Genomic DNA, 20,281 nt, shown 5'->3' on the forward strand with positions numbered 1-20,281 from the left:
AACATTAATAATATAAGAATGGCACCACTCCTCTGCTAGAAATAATAATAATTTTAATATTTTTTAGAATGTTTGGTAATATTTTTAGTTTTGTGTTATTAATATGTTTTAAATAAGTGAAGATATGTTGTTTGCATTTGTAGATATTTTGTACTAATTACAATAGAAACAGGAATAACACTAATTATTTCTCAGTGGTAACCTAAATGGAAAATACAGATAGAACCATAGCCAAACAAACATCAAGTTCTTTTCTGTGTCCTGAAGATTTGATGTGGATATCTAAGGATCTGCTTAAATGGTCTGTCTGGATTTTTATTTGATTTTTAAAATGAAAATTTGAACAAAAATCTGAGCATCTTGTTGAATTAAATGTTTCCATAAGTAGATTTTCTGAAATTAAAAGGAAGATGCTGTTATTTCTAGAGGTTCAGAAAGCTAGGGAAGCAGTTCTACTTATGAAGAAAATTCTCACTCATAACAATATAAGACTTCAAGACTGTGATTCTAAATCAGCTAGGCCTGCCAAATACTTGCTTATTACTTGCTACCTTATCTACCAGTAATTAATGCTCTGGATAATAATTATATGAACTGGATAAAGACGGAGTACTCAGTTCCCTACTCTACCTTTCCAAACTTTAATAATAATTGGCTTCATGGATGTAGTTTGACAGCGATTTATTTGGTGGCTACCAAAAAATTTTGGGTCCTGTGCTGGAGAAAAGTAAATAGTCAGTAGTTATTCACTAATTATTACTTAAGAAACAAATCTCCTTTCATATTTCCAAAATCAATCAGAGACATTAAGTGATATTTTTAGCTATCTTACAATTTACAGAAACTTATTATTTCAATGGGAAAGGTAATCTGCAAATAATATAAAAGATGAACTCTAAAAAGTACATGAAGGCTGCATGACTGTTTCTATTGATTCTAAAAGATTTTGGATAAAGGCTCTTGTAAATGAATTAGCATGTCTCTTTTGACGAGTGGGGTGTCTAGACTTGTATACAGACTTATTTTAGACTAATACTAGACCAATATATACAATTTAGACTCATCATTTAAAAATATACATCTATAATCATAACGAGTCCAACTGAAAAAGACAAATTCTTGCTTCTTCAGTTAAAAATTTTTGCTTTCTTCACGTTCTTTAAAAACATTACTTTATAGGAATTTTCTGTTAATTTTTGTTAGTTCATATAATGTAATTATGTATTTAGTCAAATAACTTTATTCTGAGGACAACATATATATATAAAATTTGGAAAATCACCTACAATTGGTAGATGTTTAAATTAAGTACATTTGTAGCTTTATTTTTTAAATAAATGTATGCATCATTAATATGAACGCACATCACATTTATGTTTTTCTTGAATATTGATTTATATAATTTATATCTCTTAGGAATATTGATTTACATAATTAATTGGATCAGAATTTAAGTTGCTGTTTTTCGTGATTTATGAGTTTTTACTTGAAAAATGTTTGTTCAGTAGATGGAAATTTAACAGTCAACATTTCAAGATATTTTAAGAAATACTTGCAAAATTTACATCAAAAATTGACTGATTTCAAGTGTTGCCAGCCAAATTTTATTTTGAATAACACAAAGACATAAAAATCTCAGTGTGATAGGTGGTAGGCAGAAAATGTCTACCGTCTTTGCAGAGGAAATTAAACATATATAGAATAAGGGATTGAGCACTGCTTTTCCGAAGGCAAAAGCCTCAGATTTTTGTCTCCGGAGTTGAAGAAAACTCCTCTTGATATAAACTGTAGAAAGATTTTCAGAATCTTTAAAAATTCTGTTAATCTATTAAACAGCCACAGTTTATTAGCTGTTAATAAACTTCTAGATAATGTTCATGGTCATAAAGAGGTCAATCTAGTAAATCTTTCCAAAGTGAAAGATGTCATAAAGAGAAATGGATGTGACAAAATTCTTTCCTTGCTTTTACCTATTCAATTTTTACTTTGTTTTCCTATTTACTTAAAATTTTGTTCTGTGCTTTCACCTGCCATTTGTCAGGGAGCACTGTTCTTGCTTAACCTCTTCTTACTTTACTGGCCTAAAGTATCCTCCTTGCCATCTGCAGCTGGAGGATGCTCCAGTGATATTTAAAGTCTGAAAAGTCTACGACTGTGGATGAGTTTACTGCCTTCTCGGGGAATAATCTAACAGCCTTGTTTTGGGCCAGCTAGGGAGCCTTCTTACAGCCTCCCAGCTGTCAGTCCCACTTGCCCCAAAGGAGAGGTCAAAAAGATGTGATTGTGCCTGCTGGCCAGTACTAAAGGAGATTTTCTCTAGTTCAGGTAATTTTCTATTGGAGAGATTAGGATTGCTCCCACCAACCTTCAGAGTGCCTCGTCATGAAGCTTTAAACTTCTGCTTGAAGGGTGGTGATGAATGACTGCTGATGGTGATCTTCCACTGTGGGTTTGAAAGATCTGCAAAAATTCTTCTGATCATATCCTCAGGAAGAATGGAGGACTTTTCTTCCAGATATGTAGAGAGAAATATTTCTTTTTACATTTTTTTATGTCTTATGTAAAATTTTACATTTGGTCTGTTTAGTTTATTGTATCGAGTGAAAATTAATACCTTATGGAGTTTAACTTGAGTAATAACAATACATAGATACTGAAAAGAGAAACAGGCTAAGAAATAGAGAGGTTGGTGAAAGGAAGTTGCAGTGCCCAGTTCTCTGTTCCATTATGGAAGTTATACTCAGATGTTACTGCTTTCATGTCAAGAAGTTTATGTAGTCCTACAGCTGCTGTAATGCAGTTAAGAAGACAACTCCATACTAGAAAATTCATAAGTGCATAAACTTCCCTTAAAAGTTGCTGTCTGCGGTGAAGGAGACTACGGTCCTCCTCAGGAGGTCTCGAGAAGGGTTTAGTAGAAGACAGGTGCCCTTTTTATCATGCTTTTGTAACCATAGAGTTTACAAAGTCATTGAAGAAATGTAGCATCTGTATTCTGTCATTTTTCAGTGGGAAATAGGTATCCAGTTGCTATTTGTGCTCCTAAAAACACTCAACAAACCAGTTGAGGTATCCCTCAGAAATTCCTGGCTTTACCACGTGTTCTCTTCTTAGCTTGAAAAAAAGTTCAAGTTATAGGCCATTCCAAAAAATAAGGGATTTTATACAGGATGTCAGGGAAAAATACGTGTTTATTTACAAAACTGTTTCATCATCCATACTTTTTCTAGTTTTTGCTTTTACACTCCATGCCACAATTTCCCACTATTTTCAGGAGAACAACCTGTATTCCAGTGTTCATTATTTTGTTTGATGTGAACATTCCTCTTCACTTATAGCATCCAACAGAGACCCTGATGTAAACGGCCTTGGAAGTTCGACTCTCCTTCACCTGTTCTCTCATATTGAATTTATTAAGCAGCAGATGGCCAGGGACAACGTGCAGTTTGTCAGATTTGAATCAATAGACCTCCACGGTGTGTCAAGATCAAAGAATGTTCCTTCTCGATTTTTTCATGTAAGTTTTTTGGTTTCTTGCTGTACATTTTTGTGTTTTCATGCCCTCATGCTTTAATTATATTTTTTCCATAGGGCAGGCAGCAGCTCAAACTTAGAATGAATTATCTGTTCCCTCCACCTGCTCATGTTCCCAAAGGATCTAGACTTCTTTCATCATTACAATAATCTATTCCTCTGTTCCACCAAATAGTAATCTAATTAAATAAGGCCGGTAATTTCAGTTCTTTGGAGTTCTAATAATCTCTTCCCTCAGAATCATCTTCTCAGGTTCAATGCATTATAAAAGGTTTGGTTTGCTGAACATCAGTAAATTGCAAAAAGAAAGTAAACACTGAAAGAAAGAAAACGACTGAATGAAAATCATTTACATGTATGAGAAATTTTATAGCTGTCATGAACATAGGAAAATAGCACTGAGTTGCATGACGACTCAGCAGCAATATTTGCCATAGTAATGATTCAGGAAATAAGAATCAAATTAGGAAGCAATCCTCACCATGTGTGTCCTTGATCGATCAGGCTTTTCACTATATTGCTTCTGTGGTACTTCATGTACATAACTGCATTATACTTTCACTCACATATCACTATGAATATTTTAAACTTTACTGAGTGATTGTAAAAAAAATATGAACAAGAAGAGATGAAGAACACTCTTGTTTCAAGTTCCTTCTGAAGCCTAAGCTGTGTTTTTATTGTTTCCCTTTTAGGTATTACCAAACTGCAATTGTGTCATCTAGATATCACTTGCTCTCTCTGATGCAATTTGGATTTTATCAAAATAAACTTTTTCTCAGCCATTTTAGTTCTTGTGAAGGGTTGTACATTAATTGCTGCTTCTCTTTCAGTTGCTATGTCAAAATGCAAATGTCTAGATCAGCTTGTTCGAAGACAGCTTTTGTGTTGACCTTACTTATGGTCTGAACAAATTGGAGCTGTGACCATATAAATTTTTTTACACTGAAAAAGTGTGTATGTGTACACACATACACACATATGCATATGTAAAGAGCAACTCTTGGGGTATCAGGGTTGGAGGAGGGAGAGGTGCTACTACAGTGTAATCAGCTTCAACACATTTTCACTGCCAAATGGACAGCTTAGACATCTTGGAGCAGAATTCACCAGAGTGTGCAGTTTTGGTTATGGGTGTCCCACAGGGAGAATTGATACTGTTGACTGCCACCTACTTAAGAGATGACAGACTTCATTCAGTCATTCATTAATACTAAAAGAAGCTACCATATGCAGTTAGAACTATTTCAACAATTTTCCATCTGGATAGGCAAAATGTGACTTTTTTCAGTTCTGACCTTGACCCTTTCTATGTTTATTCTCATCTGTTCATTCAAATGGCAATCCTTTCACTCAGAAGAATAAAGGTAAGATGTAAACATGAGGAAATTTCACTTGATAGAACCTGGCATAACTGCAGTTTTCATCAGATAAATATTTGAATGTAAGGTAAGTTGTAAAGGTGCTTGTTTGAAAATAGATGATCCTTCACTGGGGTTCTATCTGCATTTCATTTGCATCAGTTGAAGCTTTCTGTTCAAATGGAGAAGAAAATATGAGTTTTTCTCACTTGGAAATGCTTTCTTTGCATTTTATCCCAAACTTTTAAAGTCCAGAAAGTAAGATTTTCCTGTTAAATGTTGCAGCTGGAAAACACTGAGGTACATGTTACGGCATTTAAAGAGAAGTTACAGTCTGAATTCATATTGCCATGAATCTTGTGTGGTGACTTGGGTCTACGTGAATGAGATGCTCAGAGGATGTAGAAGCAAAACAGACTAACTATAGATAGAAGTTTGACTTGCAAAATTTGCACCTAAGTGATGAAGCCCATAATTACATAAAGACTATGCAAGATAGGTATTTAACATGTTTTAGTACTTTATGGAAATTTAAAAAATTATCATTAGGGTAATTGATGCCACAGTTTTTGTACTAATCTTGCAGAAACTTGTTCTGCTTTATAATGATGTAGTGACTGGCTCTTACCTTCCACTTGAGTGATCGCTGCATTTTAGTGTTCTTTTAGGAAAAATACTGTTGTTCTTGCTGAGAATCTGAGTTTTACATATTTTACATATATAAAAATACCACTGAGATCTTTTGATAATATGTCATTCTGCTCTGTGTTTAGGACAAAGCAATTCATGGTGTTGCCATGCCCAGAAGTTATCTTGAGCTGACGCTGAATCCTAAAGATAATGAATTAGATTACATAAATGCAACCAATTTTAATTGTGACATAATTCTGAATCCTGATTTATCAACGTTTCGAATACTACCCTGGACTGAGCAGACTGCAAGAGTGATATGTGATTCCTTCACTGTGCTGGGCAACCCACTAATGACCTCACCGAGGCACATTGCCAAGAAACAGCTGAGCCAGCTTCAGGACAATGGTTTTTCTCTGCACTCTGCATTCACTTATGAATTTTGTATTTATGGCATTACTGAGGTTGTAAATTCAAAGACAATATCCTTTCCTGCAGCTACAATACTAAATAACCATGACCAGACTTTCATTCAGGAGCTCATTGAAGGAATGTATTATGCTGGTGCCAACATTGAAAGCTTTTCTTCTTCCAGTGGGCCTGGGCAAATGGAGATCACTTTTCATCCAGCGTTTGGCATAGATGCTGCTGACAGTGCCTTCACATTTAGAACAGGCATTAAAGAGGTGGCTAAGAAGTATAACTACGTGGCTAGCTTTTTCTCAGAATCAGGATTCTACAATTCAGGGGCTCTGTCACATAGCCTATGGGATTTGAATGGCCAGAAGAATTTGTTTTCTGCTGGTTATGGAGTTGAGGAGCTAACAGAGCTTGGAAAAAATTGGTTATCAGGTCTCTTGGCACACACAGCAGCTATCAGCTGCTTGATGGCTCCTACCACCAGTTGCCGTAAGCCTTATTCCAAATATAGTAAAGAATCAAAAGAGACTGTAAATGCAAAATGGGCATATAATGATAACAGCTGTGCCTTTAATGTCAAATGTCATGGTGGAAAAGGCACTCACATAGAGAATAAATTAAGTTCTGCTGCAGCAAACCCGTACCTGGTCCTTGCTGCTACTATTGCTGCGGGTCTAGATGGAGTAAAGAGGGGACTTAGGTATGATGATATGCTCGAAGAAGAAAATCACACTGGTGATCTGAAACATTCCTCAGTCCCTCTGAAACTAGAAGATGCTCTTGTTGCACTCGAGAAAGATTCCTGCATTAAGGAGGCATTAGGTGAAACTTTTATCCGATACTTTGTTGCCATGAAACATTATGAGTTAGAAACTGAAGAAATGGATAGTGAAAGGAATAAATGCCTGGGGTATTTTATTTAGAAGGAGCATTCTTTTGTAGTGATGCTGTGTAAATGCATACAGTGAATGGCTAAGATTCCTGAAATTATTAAATATATTTAAAAATGGGGGTTTTAATGATTTGGTATTTTTTTTCCCCCTCCTTTGTATATTACATGGTGATTACACTTTATTGTCCTTGTACATTCATGGCAGTGCAAAGCTGATATATTAATGAAATAACATTAACAGGCTTTTAAAAAACAGGTGGGTTTTTTTGAACAGACCTGCTGTTGGAAGGAAGAAAAGAGAAGGTGAAATGGAGAATAGCAACTATATAGCTATAATAGGACTCCATACCGTGCAGAAAAGTAGAAGTAACGGAGATAGTGAAGGAAGTGAGGTTTATAACTGAGGAAGGAGGAGAATTTCTTGTTCAGCATGGTTGTGGGATTTATCCCAGCCTATTCAGTAGCTGATGGGTTGCTAAACCAGAAGAATTTGAGTTTCATTTAAAACATAGGCTAGAACAATGAATGTAGTAGAGAGAAGGGCAAAGAACTGAAACTGCAGAACCTGAGAGCCAGTAATCAGTATCTTAGTGGGCATAAACAAAAAAGGCACAAGGGATTATAAAATAATCTATACATCATGAATTCTGCTGCTGAATGAAGTTTGCAAGAATTATAGTTAATAAAAGTACCAAAAGAATTCAAATGGTGGCTTGAAGAGGGAATGATTCATAGAAAGGCAGCAGTATCACGCCACTGTGCAATAAAAAATGGTATTTTGTTTGTTTTGATAGTTAATGGGTTAATTCAGAGTTGAATGGCAAATGAGGAAAAAAAGGGCAGAGAAGGCAGAGAATTTAGAGCTTAAACTGTGCTTTATTGGAAAACTTGATTTTATCAGGCATAAAGAAGATGACTGTGAAGAATGGAACAGAAAGAGGTTAAAACCAGAAAGAAAGAGTGAAGATGCAGATTCAGAGACTGACAAACTGTGGTTAAAACAGAGGAAGAGAAGATCCACCCTAAAACTAGAAATGACAGCTGGTGTAGAGAAAAATAATTTATTTGGAATGGCAAGAGGTGGGATTTAGATTTAATCTTTGTTTTTGTTACTGTTGCTGCTGTCTTCCTTTATTATTAAAGATAAACCTTGTTTCATACCTCACCTCCACATTAACAGTGATTTCTGATGTTCTTTATCTTGTCACAGTATTTTGATCTATGTGTAGGAATTTGCAAGTAAAAAGGTTTGGTCATCAATGGAACGAAAAAAAAGATTCAGTCAATCCCTCTGTCAACTTGCAGAACTAGGAAAGTCTGAACAGAAATGTGGTAGTTGCCTACTAATGGATCTTCCACTTTTCCCCTACATAGTATTGTACTTGAAATGTAGCACGTGGTATGCTAAAGCTTTTTGTGTGATTCCAAAGAAGAACTCATTTTATACTCAGGTAGCAAGAGGAAATAAATAATCTAAGGAAACACGATGAATAAATTCCCTTGTCTCAATCTGTGATTGGTTGATGGATTTGATTGTCTCTCTTACCTGACACCTTTTTTTGCATGCCCCAGATTGGGACTGTTTTTCTTTGATACATGCTGATTTGCATTGGCCAGGTCTAGTCAAACAGAACTTCCCATTCTGAAAAAAATGCTTCTCTTTTGCAGCCTTGACACTTCTTCAGGGGATCTGGAAATCTGTCTTCTGTCTTCTCTTTCTGTTTACTTCCCACGTTCATTTTCACAAGCTTTTGGTAGAAGACAAACATAAAAATTATTTCCTTGTTCAAACAGCTTACTTACCATATTCATTATTTAGTCCCAGCAGTCACACAGATTAATAGCTATTCCTTGGTTTGGGTTTATAAGACATTTTGTCATTGATTTATAATTATCTGTCACTGTGTATAGTCATTTTAAAGAGATAATATATAATGAACTTCTACAACTGAATTTAATTAACATGAAGTTTATTACATACACTACATGTATTATCCATACTGTTTTCTTATCACAGCATTGAAGAAATAACATCAGACCTAAACCTCTTGCTGTATACATCCAACTACCTGATTAGATTCATAGAAAGCCATTATTCGTAAATAAAAAAAATCCAGTTCTCTAGACCGGATTTTTACATGTTATTTTATAGCAAGATAAGGTTAATCAATAAGATAAGTCTACATGTATTTTCTGAGTAGTACTCAATGACATAGACTCTGAAAAGACAGTGACTGTATGATTAAATGGAAGCATTTCATGTTTCTGGAAAAAAAATGCTTTTTTTTTTTTAACCAGAAAGTTCACAAGTGCAGCTTGAAGCTGGTGTATCCCAAATTTTTGTCAATATGTTGTTCAATACTCTTTCCTAAATATATTCTATATAATAAAAATAAAATAACTCCAACTCTGTGGGAAAACAAAAAAACCATTTATTTCGATATAAGCAGTTATGAAATTTTAAAGTTGCGTGCATCCCCAACCAAATTTTTATACATATTCCTTAGAAAGGCAACAAGAAAAAGACAACTACTTGATACTGCTTTATTGAAGTTAATTACTATTGACTGTCGTATCACTAACATTTCATCCTCAAGTGTTGTCTGAAAACTCAAGTGTTGTCTGAAAATACTCTTCACTGTTCTACAGGTCTGAGATCAGTGTCTAGAGCATTGCTAATTAGACAGTGAAAACATGTGCAGTGTCATAATTTAAAAAAAAAAAAAGACATTTCAGATCTGTACTTTTGCATAAGATCCTGATGATTTTCCGGGATCATAGAATCATAGAACCATAGAATGGTTTGAGTTGAAAGGGATCTTAATCATCGTCTAATTCCAAACATCTTGCTATGGGCAGAGGTACCTTCCACTAGACCGGGTTTTCTTGGAGCCCTATCCAACCTGACCTTGAACACTTCCAGCATTCATGTTTCTCTGGGCAACCTGTTCCAGTGCCTCACCACCCTCACAGAAAAGAATTCCTTTATAATATCTACTCTAACCTGCCCTCTCTCAGTTTGATGCACTCCACCATGCCCTTGTAAAAGGTCCCTCTCCAGCCTTCGTGTAAGCCCCGTTCAGGTACTAGAAGGGGCTATAAGGTCAGTCCAGAGCTTTCTCTTCTCCAGGCTGAACAGTCCCAACTCTCTCAGCCTATCTGCATAGGAGAGACACTCCATCCCTCTGATCATCTTCATGGCCTCTTCTGGACTTGCTCTAAGAGATCCATGCCTATGGGCAATGAAGAAATGAGGCTGCACGCACCATGATTCTGTTTTCAATATTCTCCCCAGATCTCTTTCTGCACTTCCCTTTTATTCATATTCTTTTTAAACAGCACCGGGTGGTATCTTTTAGTTAACCAGAATTCTGAGGATCTTTCTAAACTGGTGTTTTGATCCCACACGTTCACGCTCATATCATGTTGTGACTGTTTTCAGCCATGAGAAAACCATGCAGACCATGCAGACCGCTAAGCAGCGTTCAGCTTTGAGAACACAACACTCTCTTTGTCATAACATCAGTCAAGGTCGACCCTCCTTTTTTGGTTCTCATTAGCTAAATGCAGGTGGGGCTGACTCAGCTTGTTCCCACACATGCCCTTCTTCCGTTGGAGGCCCCAGAGCTAGACACAACACTCCAGGTGGGGTCTCATGAAAGCTAAATAGAGGGAGAGAATCACCTCCCTTGACCACTGGCCATGCTTCTTTTGATGCAGCCCAGGATGCAGTTGGCTTTCTGCACTGCAAGTTGTGCTGGTTTAAAAGTTAACCAGCAAGGCAAAATGAACTCAATTCAAAAGAGAGATTTATAAGTCAGAATAACAATTTATTAAAATAATGCAATAAGTACAAGTATACAGACAGACAATTGGTTTTAACCCACAAAACCCAAATGTACAAACCCAGCACCCTGGGGTATGAACAAAAGTGGTGTACCTTGGCCCACCCCCCGAGTCCAAAGCAAAGGGAGAGGGGATAAAACCTGCTGGTGGGAGAGCTGCTGCAGTCTGGTCAGAAGTGGTGATTGCAGTCCAGTTGAGGGTGGTGGTCTCAGCCTGGTTGGGAGCAGCGGTGGTCTGCTGTCTTCCTCTGGGTCCCACGAGAGAGAGCTCCAAGGCTCTGAAACTCCCAGTTATATACTCTCCAGTTCAGGCGGGAGTGCTCAGTCCCTCCCTCAGAGTAGGGAATTCCATAAAAGGGCATGCGGATGCTCAGTCCCTCTTATCAGAGCGGGGAATTCCATATAAGGATATCAGAGCAGGGAATTCCATAAAAGGGTACAGGAACATCTTCCCACCTTGCAGGCCTCTACTGACAGCAGTTTTTGGGAAATGGCATGGAGGCTATAGAATACACAGTTTTGGGTTACACCCATCCAGGGATGAATTGGTCCCAGCCGTTCTAACCAGGACACAAGTGTAGGGTCATGTTGAGCTTCTCTTCAGCAAACAGCCCCAAGTCCTTCTTGTGATGCTTTTGCACACAAAGGTTTTTGTATGTAATTCAGCCAATACCAATCATACTATTTCTGTTACAAAAGTCATAGGAACCATCCTACCATATCTCTGTGATACCAGTAAAGTCATAGCCCTACAGGCATATGCACAACCCTAACTCCTCTTGTTTATTGCCCAGGCTATGAAGCAGACTTAATGGTTGTATATTACAGTCAGATATTGAAAAGATTTATATAAGAAATTTCTGATATTAATAAAGCATCCTTTAATCTTTTCAGCTTTAAGTATATATATATATAACATATATATATATTTATATGTAACAACTGGAAGTGGCCATCAGTTCTCTGATCTAATGACTAGACAAAGGTTGGACTTGATGATCTCAGAGGTCTTTTCCAACCTAAAAGCTCTTGTGATCCTGATATATTTATATCTTTGTTGACAAACAGGTACTACTTTTGACATTGAACTACACCATAACTGCTTTTTCTACATGTTTTTCAGTGCCAGACTTTGGTTCCATAACACAGAAGAATTGCAAGGAACATTTCTATAAACTCATAAGCCATTTAACATTCTGGAAGGTAGCTTTTGCAATGCCAGCATGTTAAAGGCATTATGGAAGTTTGCAATTCAATATATGCAGGTAAATAAACAGTTGCTAGGCTAGCTAATGTTTTTGATCAATACCATTAATAATCATTAAATAAACATTCCCTCAAAATATTGAGATAACTTTTTTTTCTAGAAAGGAATACTGTCCTTGAAAACACCCGACTTAGGTGGTGGTGGTTGTTGTTGTTTTCACTACTTATGTCAGAGAACAAGATAAAAAGAAAAAAATGGTGTTAACAACTTTCAGAAATGTTCTGGAAAAAATATGTACTTGAACAAGAGTAAGTGCAAGATAATACACTAAGATAAGGATGTGAATTGCCTCAGTACATGCTTGTTCAGAGAGGCATCTGGATTGAGTACATTTCACTAGCTCAGCAATTTCTAAGAAGAGGCAGATCAGTAAATGGTTTTCAGGCATGTAAAAGATGTAGCTAAGGAGCAGAATATTATCTTGTCTTCCTGCCCCTTGCAGTTAGAACACAACAGCAGGTTTTTATTAAGGAAGTTGAGATTAGACAGTCTGAATTACTTCATAGTGTTAAGGAGAATGAAACCAGTACCTACATCAGGTAGATGTCTTAGGAAAGTGGCAGTATTTTGATAGGAGACTCCAAAGTGTATTTTATGATATACCGAGACAGTACATCCTGATTGGTACCTGCATGATGTTAACAGGTATAATAGGGTGGCTAATTTTCCTTGTTTGCTGAGGTCTCATGTTTCTGCACGATCATGAAACAGAGTGCTAGACTTTGCTCACGAGTTTGTAGGAAAAGAAAATACTTTATCTATTTTGGAAGATTAAAAAATAACTAAATCATATTATTTTTAACGGGAGAAATCCATCAGTAATGACTGTATGCAGGAAGACAGATCAGAAGATACAGACTAGCAAAGCCAACAGAAAAATTGGCTTACAGCTACAGTTAGACACATCATGTAATGAAAAAGTTAAAATGTATTGAAACACTATACTATCATTGCTCAGGTAAATTTGATGTTGAATGTATGCAGTGAACAGTACCTCACACTCCTTGTACACAACATGTCTTGATCTATTAAGTGATATGGGATGAGAAAAATAACACAAAGACTACAGAGCCCTCCATACAATAGCTTATTTTCAGTTTGGAAACATCATGCTCCTAATCAGGCTTCAGGTTTTGAGAGATATTAAAAGAGAATTTGATTTATTAATTAACATTTCTCCAGCATGTCAAGCTGCTGATACCACATACACAAGTGAATATTCAGATTCTCTTCTTTCAGGTTCCAGCCAGAGGGCAGCAGTGCACTGCGCAATGCTCCTCTGGGATCTCAAGCTCTCATGTTGTGCTGAAAAACATCCCATTAAAATATACCCATGTATTTTATATAGGTACTTACAATATTTTTTAACAAAGATAGTGTGGTGGCTGAAATTTAATGCACATCTTTGTCATTTGCTTAGTTAAGCTTAATTAACTGTTACATTTGCATGGCATTTTCAAGTAAAGGATGCAGTGTAAGACTCAAAATATTGTCATCATTCTTGCTAACACCATCTAAATCTTAATGTAGTAAAAGGCTTGTATCTATATTAGTGTGTATGTGTGTCATCATTATGTATTCTTTAATAACATTGCAACAAAAGCACAAATCATTTAATGGAAGTGTTCAGTTTTTGTAATTTAATGAAGGCCATTACTGAAATATTTTTCATATTTCCATCTTATTTCAGTGCTTTGGGAAGTCTGCTTGCTTATAGGGATTCCTAATTCACCTATACTGCTGTGTCATTTTTTTCATATCTGCTGCAAGAAAATCATAAATACATAGTGAATAAACACACCCTAGACACACCTATTCCAACCACCTTTTTATTTCTGAGTAGAAACATAACTTTACCCAGACTTTGAATTAATGGAATTTAGATACACCTTCTACATATCAGTCATCACATGGGATGGCCATTTTTCAGTTATTCTGATTACATAAATCTATGTGCCTTTGCTCTGCAAGTCTTCTACTGCAACTCACATTTTTCTCACACTGAATTTCTTCCCAAAGTTGCAATATTCGAGTCTTAACAATCCTTGTCCTCCAACCCTTTCTTTGCAACATCCTCATGGAGGTTGTTGTTGTTGTTGGTTTGGTTTTTTTTAACTAAAAGGCTTAAATATGTTCTATTGTGTATTATTGTAATACATAAATTAATCACGCGGACCTGGCCAGCTCCTTGGGGGGTGCTGAGGCAAAATCCTTTATTCAAATCTAAACACCACCTTATATATGCATGGTTCAAAGTAACACGTGACTCGCTTGACCAATCACCATGGGTTATCTTACTGCCCATGTGCTTGGGAGTACACAGGACTACACCTCCCAGAGTGCTGTACGGCACCTATTCTGAAACCCCACTCCTACAATGTTCAAAATTCTTCAAATGCTTGAAATAAGGTTGTTCATGCAAGGTTGTTAAAGAGCATTAATTTAGCTGCTCTGGAACTCTGCTGTTTTGACAGATTTTAATAACACCATCTGTGGAAAACATACAAATGTGGTCTCAGGGTATGGCAGTAAATGAAGTAGAGGACAGGAACTATTTGCAAGGAATTCCACTAAACATATGTGTTAGTTTTGAGCAATGGTAGAAAGATGTGAAGAGGGCCGACCAGGTGAGAGCACTTTGTGCTAATTCATCACCTGAGAAAAACAGACCAGATCCTGGATGAAGAATGACTGGTTGAAAGTGACAAATCACTCGGATGAGTTTGCAACTACAAAGCAATTTTTTTGATTGAAGGTATACAATAACAATTGCTCAATTTAATCGGTAATTTCAGAGTGCTTTTTGATTTCTTTGCTGACACTAAGCTCTCATCATAACAACATCCATAAGTAGAGCCTTATACCCTCTCACACTGGCTATGATATTCCATCGTGGTAAATGTTATGTCCTGAGTTTTTCCCTCTTTTTTTTTTTTTGTTTTGTTTTGGTTTGGGTTTTTGTTTGGCTTACAGTATACCTGAAATGTAACCTGTCACCACTTACAGAATTGCAGTTAATACATTACGCTTTTTTTGTGTCTTTTTCATGCACACTCTACATGGTGTAGAGTATGTAGATTTTTCTGTAAAATATTAAATTGAATTCAAAGCTATTGGGCACAGACTCACCCCACTGAATTTTGGGCATTAAATGGCACACCCCAGTTAGTATCTTAGCTCCTACAGCACCACTGGCTACTCAGTGGCAAGAGATAAAAATCTCCAAAGAGTAAATAAAAGATTACATTCTTTTCTATACTGTATTGTTTAAGTTCTCGAAGTTAAGGCTAAGGACAACCTTAGTGAAACCTGTTTTCTTAGACACTATTCAACAGTTGGGATGGAGTTGATTTTCTTCACAGAAGCCCATATAGTGCTGTGTTTTGGATTTGTGAGTAAAATGGTGTTGGTAACTCACCAGTGTTTTAGCTATTGCTGAGCAGGACTTACACAGCATCAAGGTTTTCTCTGTTTCTCACTCTGTGTCTCCACCAAGTAGGCTGAGGTGAGCAAGAAATTGGGAGCAGACAGAGCTGCAACATCTGGCCTAAACTGACCAAAGCAATATCACGTACAATACAATATGATGTTGTGCTCAGCAATAAATCTGGGAGGTAGTCTTTCAAAGTAGCGATTGCTTGGAGATTGGCTGTACATGGATCTGCTTGTGGGAATTGATGAGTGATTGTCTTTACATCACCTGGAGGTTTATTTCCTCTTTCCTTCACTTGTTAAACTCTTTATCTCTACTCATGAGTTTTTCTTGCGTTTACTCTTCCAATTCTCTCCACCATCCTGATGGAAGGGTCAGTGAGTGAGTGGCTGTGGGGTGCTTAGTTGCCGGCCATAGTCAACCCACCATAAACTGCTATTTGAATACTTATGCTCCTGGAACAAGACAAACCTAGGTGAAAGACAGTGCATAAGCTAAAAATCTTGGAGTTTTTGGAGGGGGAGCTAATGGTGTGTAGTGTTGTTATATTTAGATATTTCATTGGTTGAACATACTTTGGCATATGGCAACATCAGTGGGTTGTTAAAGTCCAACCTATTCTCCAGCAAGACTCAGTGAGCATATCATGAAAGGTTCACAGCAGAGTCACACAGCGAAGTTGCCTGTGCCCCCTGTATAATCAGAGCATTTCACACTGGAGCCACAGTCACAGCTGCACGATACTGGAAGTGAGAAAGAAAAATCTCACAATGAAGCTACACCATAAGGTTCTGTATATTGTACAGCAGATCAATATAAATTTACAACTGAATTACATGCTAAGCTTCTCTGTAATATGTGCTAAATCATGGAGATTCATAATAGGGTTCACCTTTAAGCTCCCATGTAATATACAATAAATCATTAAGTTATAGCAAGGCCCATCAAGCACCTTACTTTATTTGGGCTATCATTATTATTGCTGTAGTGATATGGGGGTATCTGTCATTGACTGGTAAAGTTAAGGAAAATGGTAAATCAGTTTGACTTTGAGGATGTACAAGGAATGTGGGCACGTTTTGCTGATTCAAATTTGTGCTTGCTTTGGGATGCTCACAATTCTGCTTGGAAACCTGGTAGTTTTGCAACACACATATTAACAAAACAATTTTAAACATCAAAAGGCAGTGAGGTGGTCTCTTTAGCATAGGTATTCTGCACATTGCTTCATCACTGCTGGCCTACTGACCTTGCTTGACAGTAAGGATGAACTAATCCCGAGGCTCTGTATGTTGCCTTAGCAGCATATGCATTCATTAAGTAAATAGCTGAAAGTAACTTTCACTTCTCTTTTGGGCTACTTTCCTATTCAGTGTAGCCTTCAGTAGACACTAAACAAAATAGCATTCAGAGGAAACTCAGCAAAACCATCCGTTTAAAACTTACTTTAGTTTTGTTTTGATGAGTAGCTTCAGATCATAGTAGCATTTTCTTTTCCTAATATTTTCACTGAAAACTGTGGTGAGTGCTGTTAAGGATATATGTATACAGAACTGTTTGCACTCTACATATGGTGTGCTGAGGGTTAGGAGGGGAAAGGGAACATTCATGCAGACGTACAGGCATCAGTAAACCCAGAAGAACATGAAAGAAAAGTTGTTGTTCATCATGGGAAAACAAAAGTAAACAAAGAGATCATATGGCTGCTTCAGGCAAAGGGCTTCATCCTTCATCCAACTGAATACCTGGCACATGAACCACCATGAATAAATGGTTATGAAGGATGCCTCTAGAGGCAGTTTCCAAGTAGAAGTTATTTTGGAGATGTCTTATGAAGCTTTGGGAAGGTCAGCATGTTAATGGAGCTTCCCTACTCAGAGAATGTTTTTGACCTTGAAGTGCACATGACCAACAGTGCCAAATGATATCATTGCATTGAGACATAGAATATTAGTTATAGAAGCCACATAGAGACCAGCGGTCACTCAGTCTAACTGTTGGCTTCTCTGGAGGTACTGTAGGCTTAAGTGATAAATTAATCTGTCATTTTAAAAAAGGTCTGACTCTAAGCCCTGGAAGAGTCACTGCATGCTATAGGACCAATGTATGACCTATCTTAACTCATCAAAAACCAAAAACGGCTGGTACTACAATGGCATCTGGCAGATGGCAGTTTTCCATCTGCTCAGCTGCTGCTTCGACTGAGTCCTGATGGATCTGAGAAGTCTGAAGATCCTTGCTCTGTCCCATGGGTGTTGCCTTGCAGTTGAAATGCTGCTGTAATCCTCCTGCCTCTGTGCTTGACTCCAGAAGAGAGAGCACAGCCTGTCATTTGGATCAGGGCTCAGCAAAAGTCACTTGCAGTATCAACGGATCTATAGGTTGTTTAGTTTAGTTCTTTCTCATGTAGGAATAAAAAGGATTAATATATTGTTAAAATCTAGAAACCATACAGGCTGTTTCTTGGAGCCTATGGGTAGTCTTCGGTATGCCCAGAATTTTGGATACCAGCCACATCTCTGTCATTTTTCCTGTTGTACCACTCAAACCAAATGCTCAGTGCTGATTTTAGAAGGAGTTGTGTGGAATCACAAAGGAAATACCAATGTCATCTTGTATCATTTTTGTTAAGTCTTGGGATGCCACAAAGTATTAGTGGGTTGCTTTTGTGGATCTGGGTTACTTGCTCAGAGGGAAGCATATGGTTGAAAGGTCTGCACTACCCACCTTGATGCTTTAACGAAGAGAAATGGATGTTACTACTGGTTGCTTACCCTGCTTATCCTGATAGCAGGGCAACATTGATCCTGTCAACACCGACCATGCAGCTCATACTGCTTGTATGAGATATACTCTCCATTTATGCACTGCATTGGGCACCTTCAAAAATGGTAGCACGCAAAGCAAAATCTCTTTTGTCTTGTTGAAACCAGTTGATTATTCACACAATATCTGCCTTACATTTTACCTGCTCTTTGAAACCACAAATCTTGGGAAAAGACAAAGGTCAACTATTGGTCTTCTGTGATAGCAGAGGGTGCTGTGTCTCTCTGGGTGAGCTGGAAACCTATTGCTTCATAAAATCATGACCTTATGGAAACAAAATGGAAAGAGGTATTGAAACATCAGCTTTGACAAAGATAATCCCAAAGGCAAACTCTTCTAACATTTTCTGTCTTTCCGCACATCCTCAGTATGGTATTTCCTGAAGCTGATCAATTACTAGACACAAAATTAGTTTGTGTGAGCACCAGCATCTGTATGTTATGTCACAAGAGCTTGTCTGTACACACAGAAACACAGAGAAGTAATAGTACATAGAGGGAACCCCAAATAATACCCTCTTCTGGGTAATCTCAGGATCCATCAGTTTACCATGAGTCTCCACAACCCCAGAAAAGAACAGACCCCCTCGGCATGTGGGAGCACAAATTAAGGATTCAGAGGAAGGAACACTCTGACTGGGCCCCTCTCAGGACTGTTTCAGGAGTACCTATGAGGTGTATATGTGTCTTCTGTGTGCATGTTGGACTTATGGCATGAAGCTGTGACAGCCTTTCCTCTCTCGAGCTGCTGCATCCAGCACAGTGTGGATTCCCCATACATCATAATTTATATTAAAAAAGAGGTTGGACAGATTCTTCCCACAGAGCCTTACACAGGATAAATGCCCATAAACTCAGAGCAAAATAAATGGGAGTAAAGTCCACATAGTTTGCTTCTGCCACATCACATCCTTTTTACAGGGCAAAAAATATTTAGATAATCAAATTTAAATTTGACCAGGAAACTCCAAAACACACACATCCAAGTTGACAGTAAAACACTGCCACCATCTTAATTTTGTCTCATTAAGTAGATGACTATCCCAGCAGTTCTGTGCAACCTGACATTGTGCAAAGATGCTTATCCACCAAATTTCAGAATACAGCATACAATTTCTGAAGCAACTGTTTCCCAAAAGCTCCCACAAAATTTACTTCTTAGTTGAGAGATCTAATAGAAAGACAGTACAGTTGGTATTTTGCCATTTTTACTGGCCATATTTCAGAGGTTAGGGGAGAAGACTCACATATTTGATGGCATTCACATTTGTATCCAGCTTAGTTTTTCTGGTGGCTATGAGTATACTTCCAACAGTCTTGAACACAGACAAGACTTTTATTTTAAATATTCTTGGCTAACAGAAGGAATTAGTCCGAAGTTTAACTTTGCAGTGTTTCTTGCTGACTTGCAAAACTTGAAATACTACTAATATCTATGTACTTTTTTTTTTTTAGTAAGACCAAATTATTCAAGTGAGACTGTTTGGAACAGAATCATAAAAATATTTTTTCCTACAGCAATGTTATGAGTGGAGATGGGATCATGAAGAAATGGATAATTAGACAGCATAGTACCAAGCCTAAAAAAATCATAAAATTTAATTGCCACCTACTAAGAGAGAAAAAAATTCAACATTATTTTTATTCTTATTAATTTCCTTCTGTTTTGCTGTATCCTTGTCTTGGAAAGAAGAAAAATAAAATTAGTATTTTCTTAGTCTTCTGTCTGTGAATCACTGTGTAGTAAACCTGCTTTATTTCTCCCATACAAGAATAGAACTTTTTAATATTTATGTATTCTCTTATACCAACCAAAATCAGAGCTATTAATTACCACAATTGTAATTAATTATTCTGTTACGAGTTATGTAAAATTAAAAAGTCTTGAAATATCCTTTTTTCATCACTCTTGTGTATCATTTCTTCTGCTAAGAGCTGTTCTGCCAACTAAATACATAATAATTGACTGCATTTTTTATCTTTGCTAAGGATTTTGGATGAGTTACTACATAGCCATTTCTCTCTACAGCATGCAGACAAAGATATCTTTTAGTTCTGTCTGACACAAATGCAG

At 37.1% G+C, this 20,281-nt stretch overlaps 1 protein-coding gene across 1 annotated transcript in view; it reads left to right on the forward strand.

The window, feature by feature from the left end:
* The window catches only part of LGSN (lengsin, lens protein with glutamine synthetase domain), a 60,701-nt gene extending 52,377 nt beyond the window's left edge, over positions 1–8,324 (forward strand). The window contains exons 7-8 of the mRNA XM_027694468.1: positions 3,339–3,517; positions 5,669–8,324. Coding sequence (XP_027550269.1) covers positions 3,339–3,517; positions 5,669–6,868 — 1,379 coding nt within the window. The 3' untranslated portion in view covers positions 6,869–8,324. The remainder of the gene's footprint in view (positions 1–3,338; positions 3,518–5,668) is intronic.
* Positions 8,325–20,281: the final 11,957 nt, after the last annotated feature.

This window comes from Neopelma chrysocephalum, unplaced genomic scaffold (genome assembly GCF_003984885.1).
Source record: "Neopelma chrysocephalum unplaced genomic scaffold, ASM398488v2 Primary Assembly neopelma1_23b, whole genome shotgun sequence".
NCBI classification, from domain to species: Eukaryota; Metazoa; Chordata; class Aves; order Passeriformes; family Pipridae; genus Neopelma; species Neopelma chrysocephalum.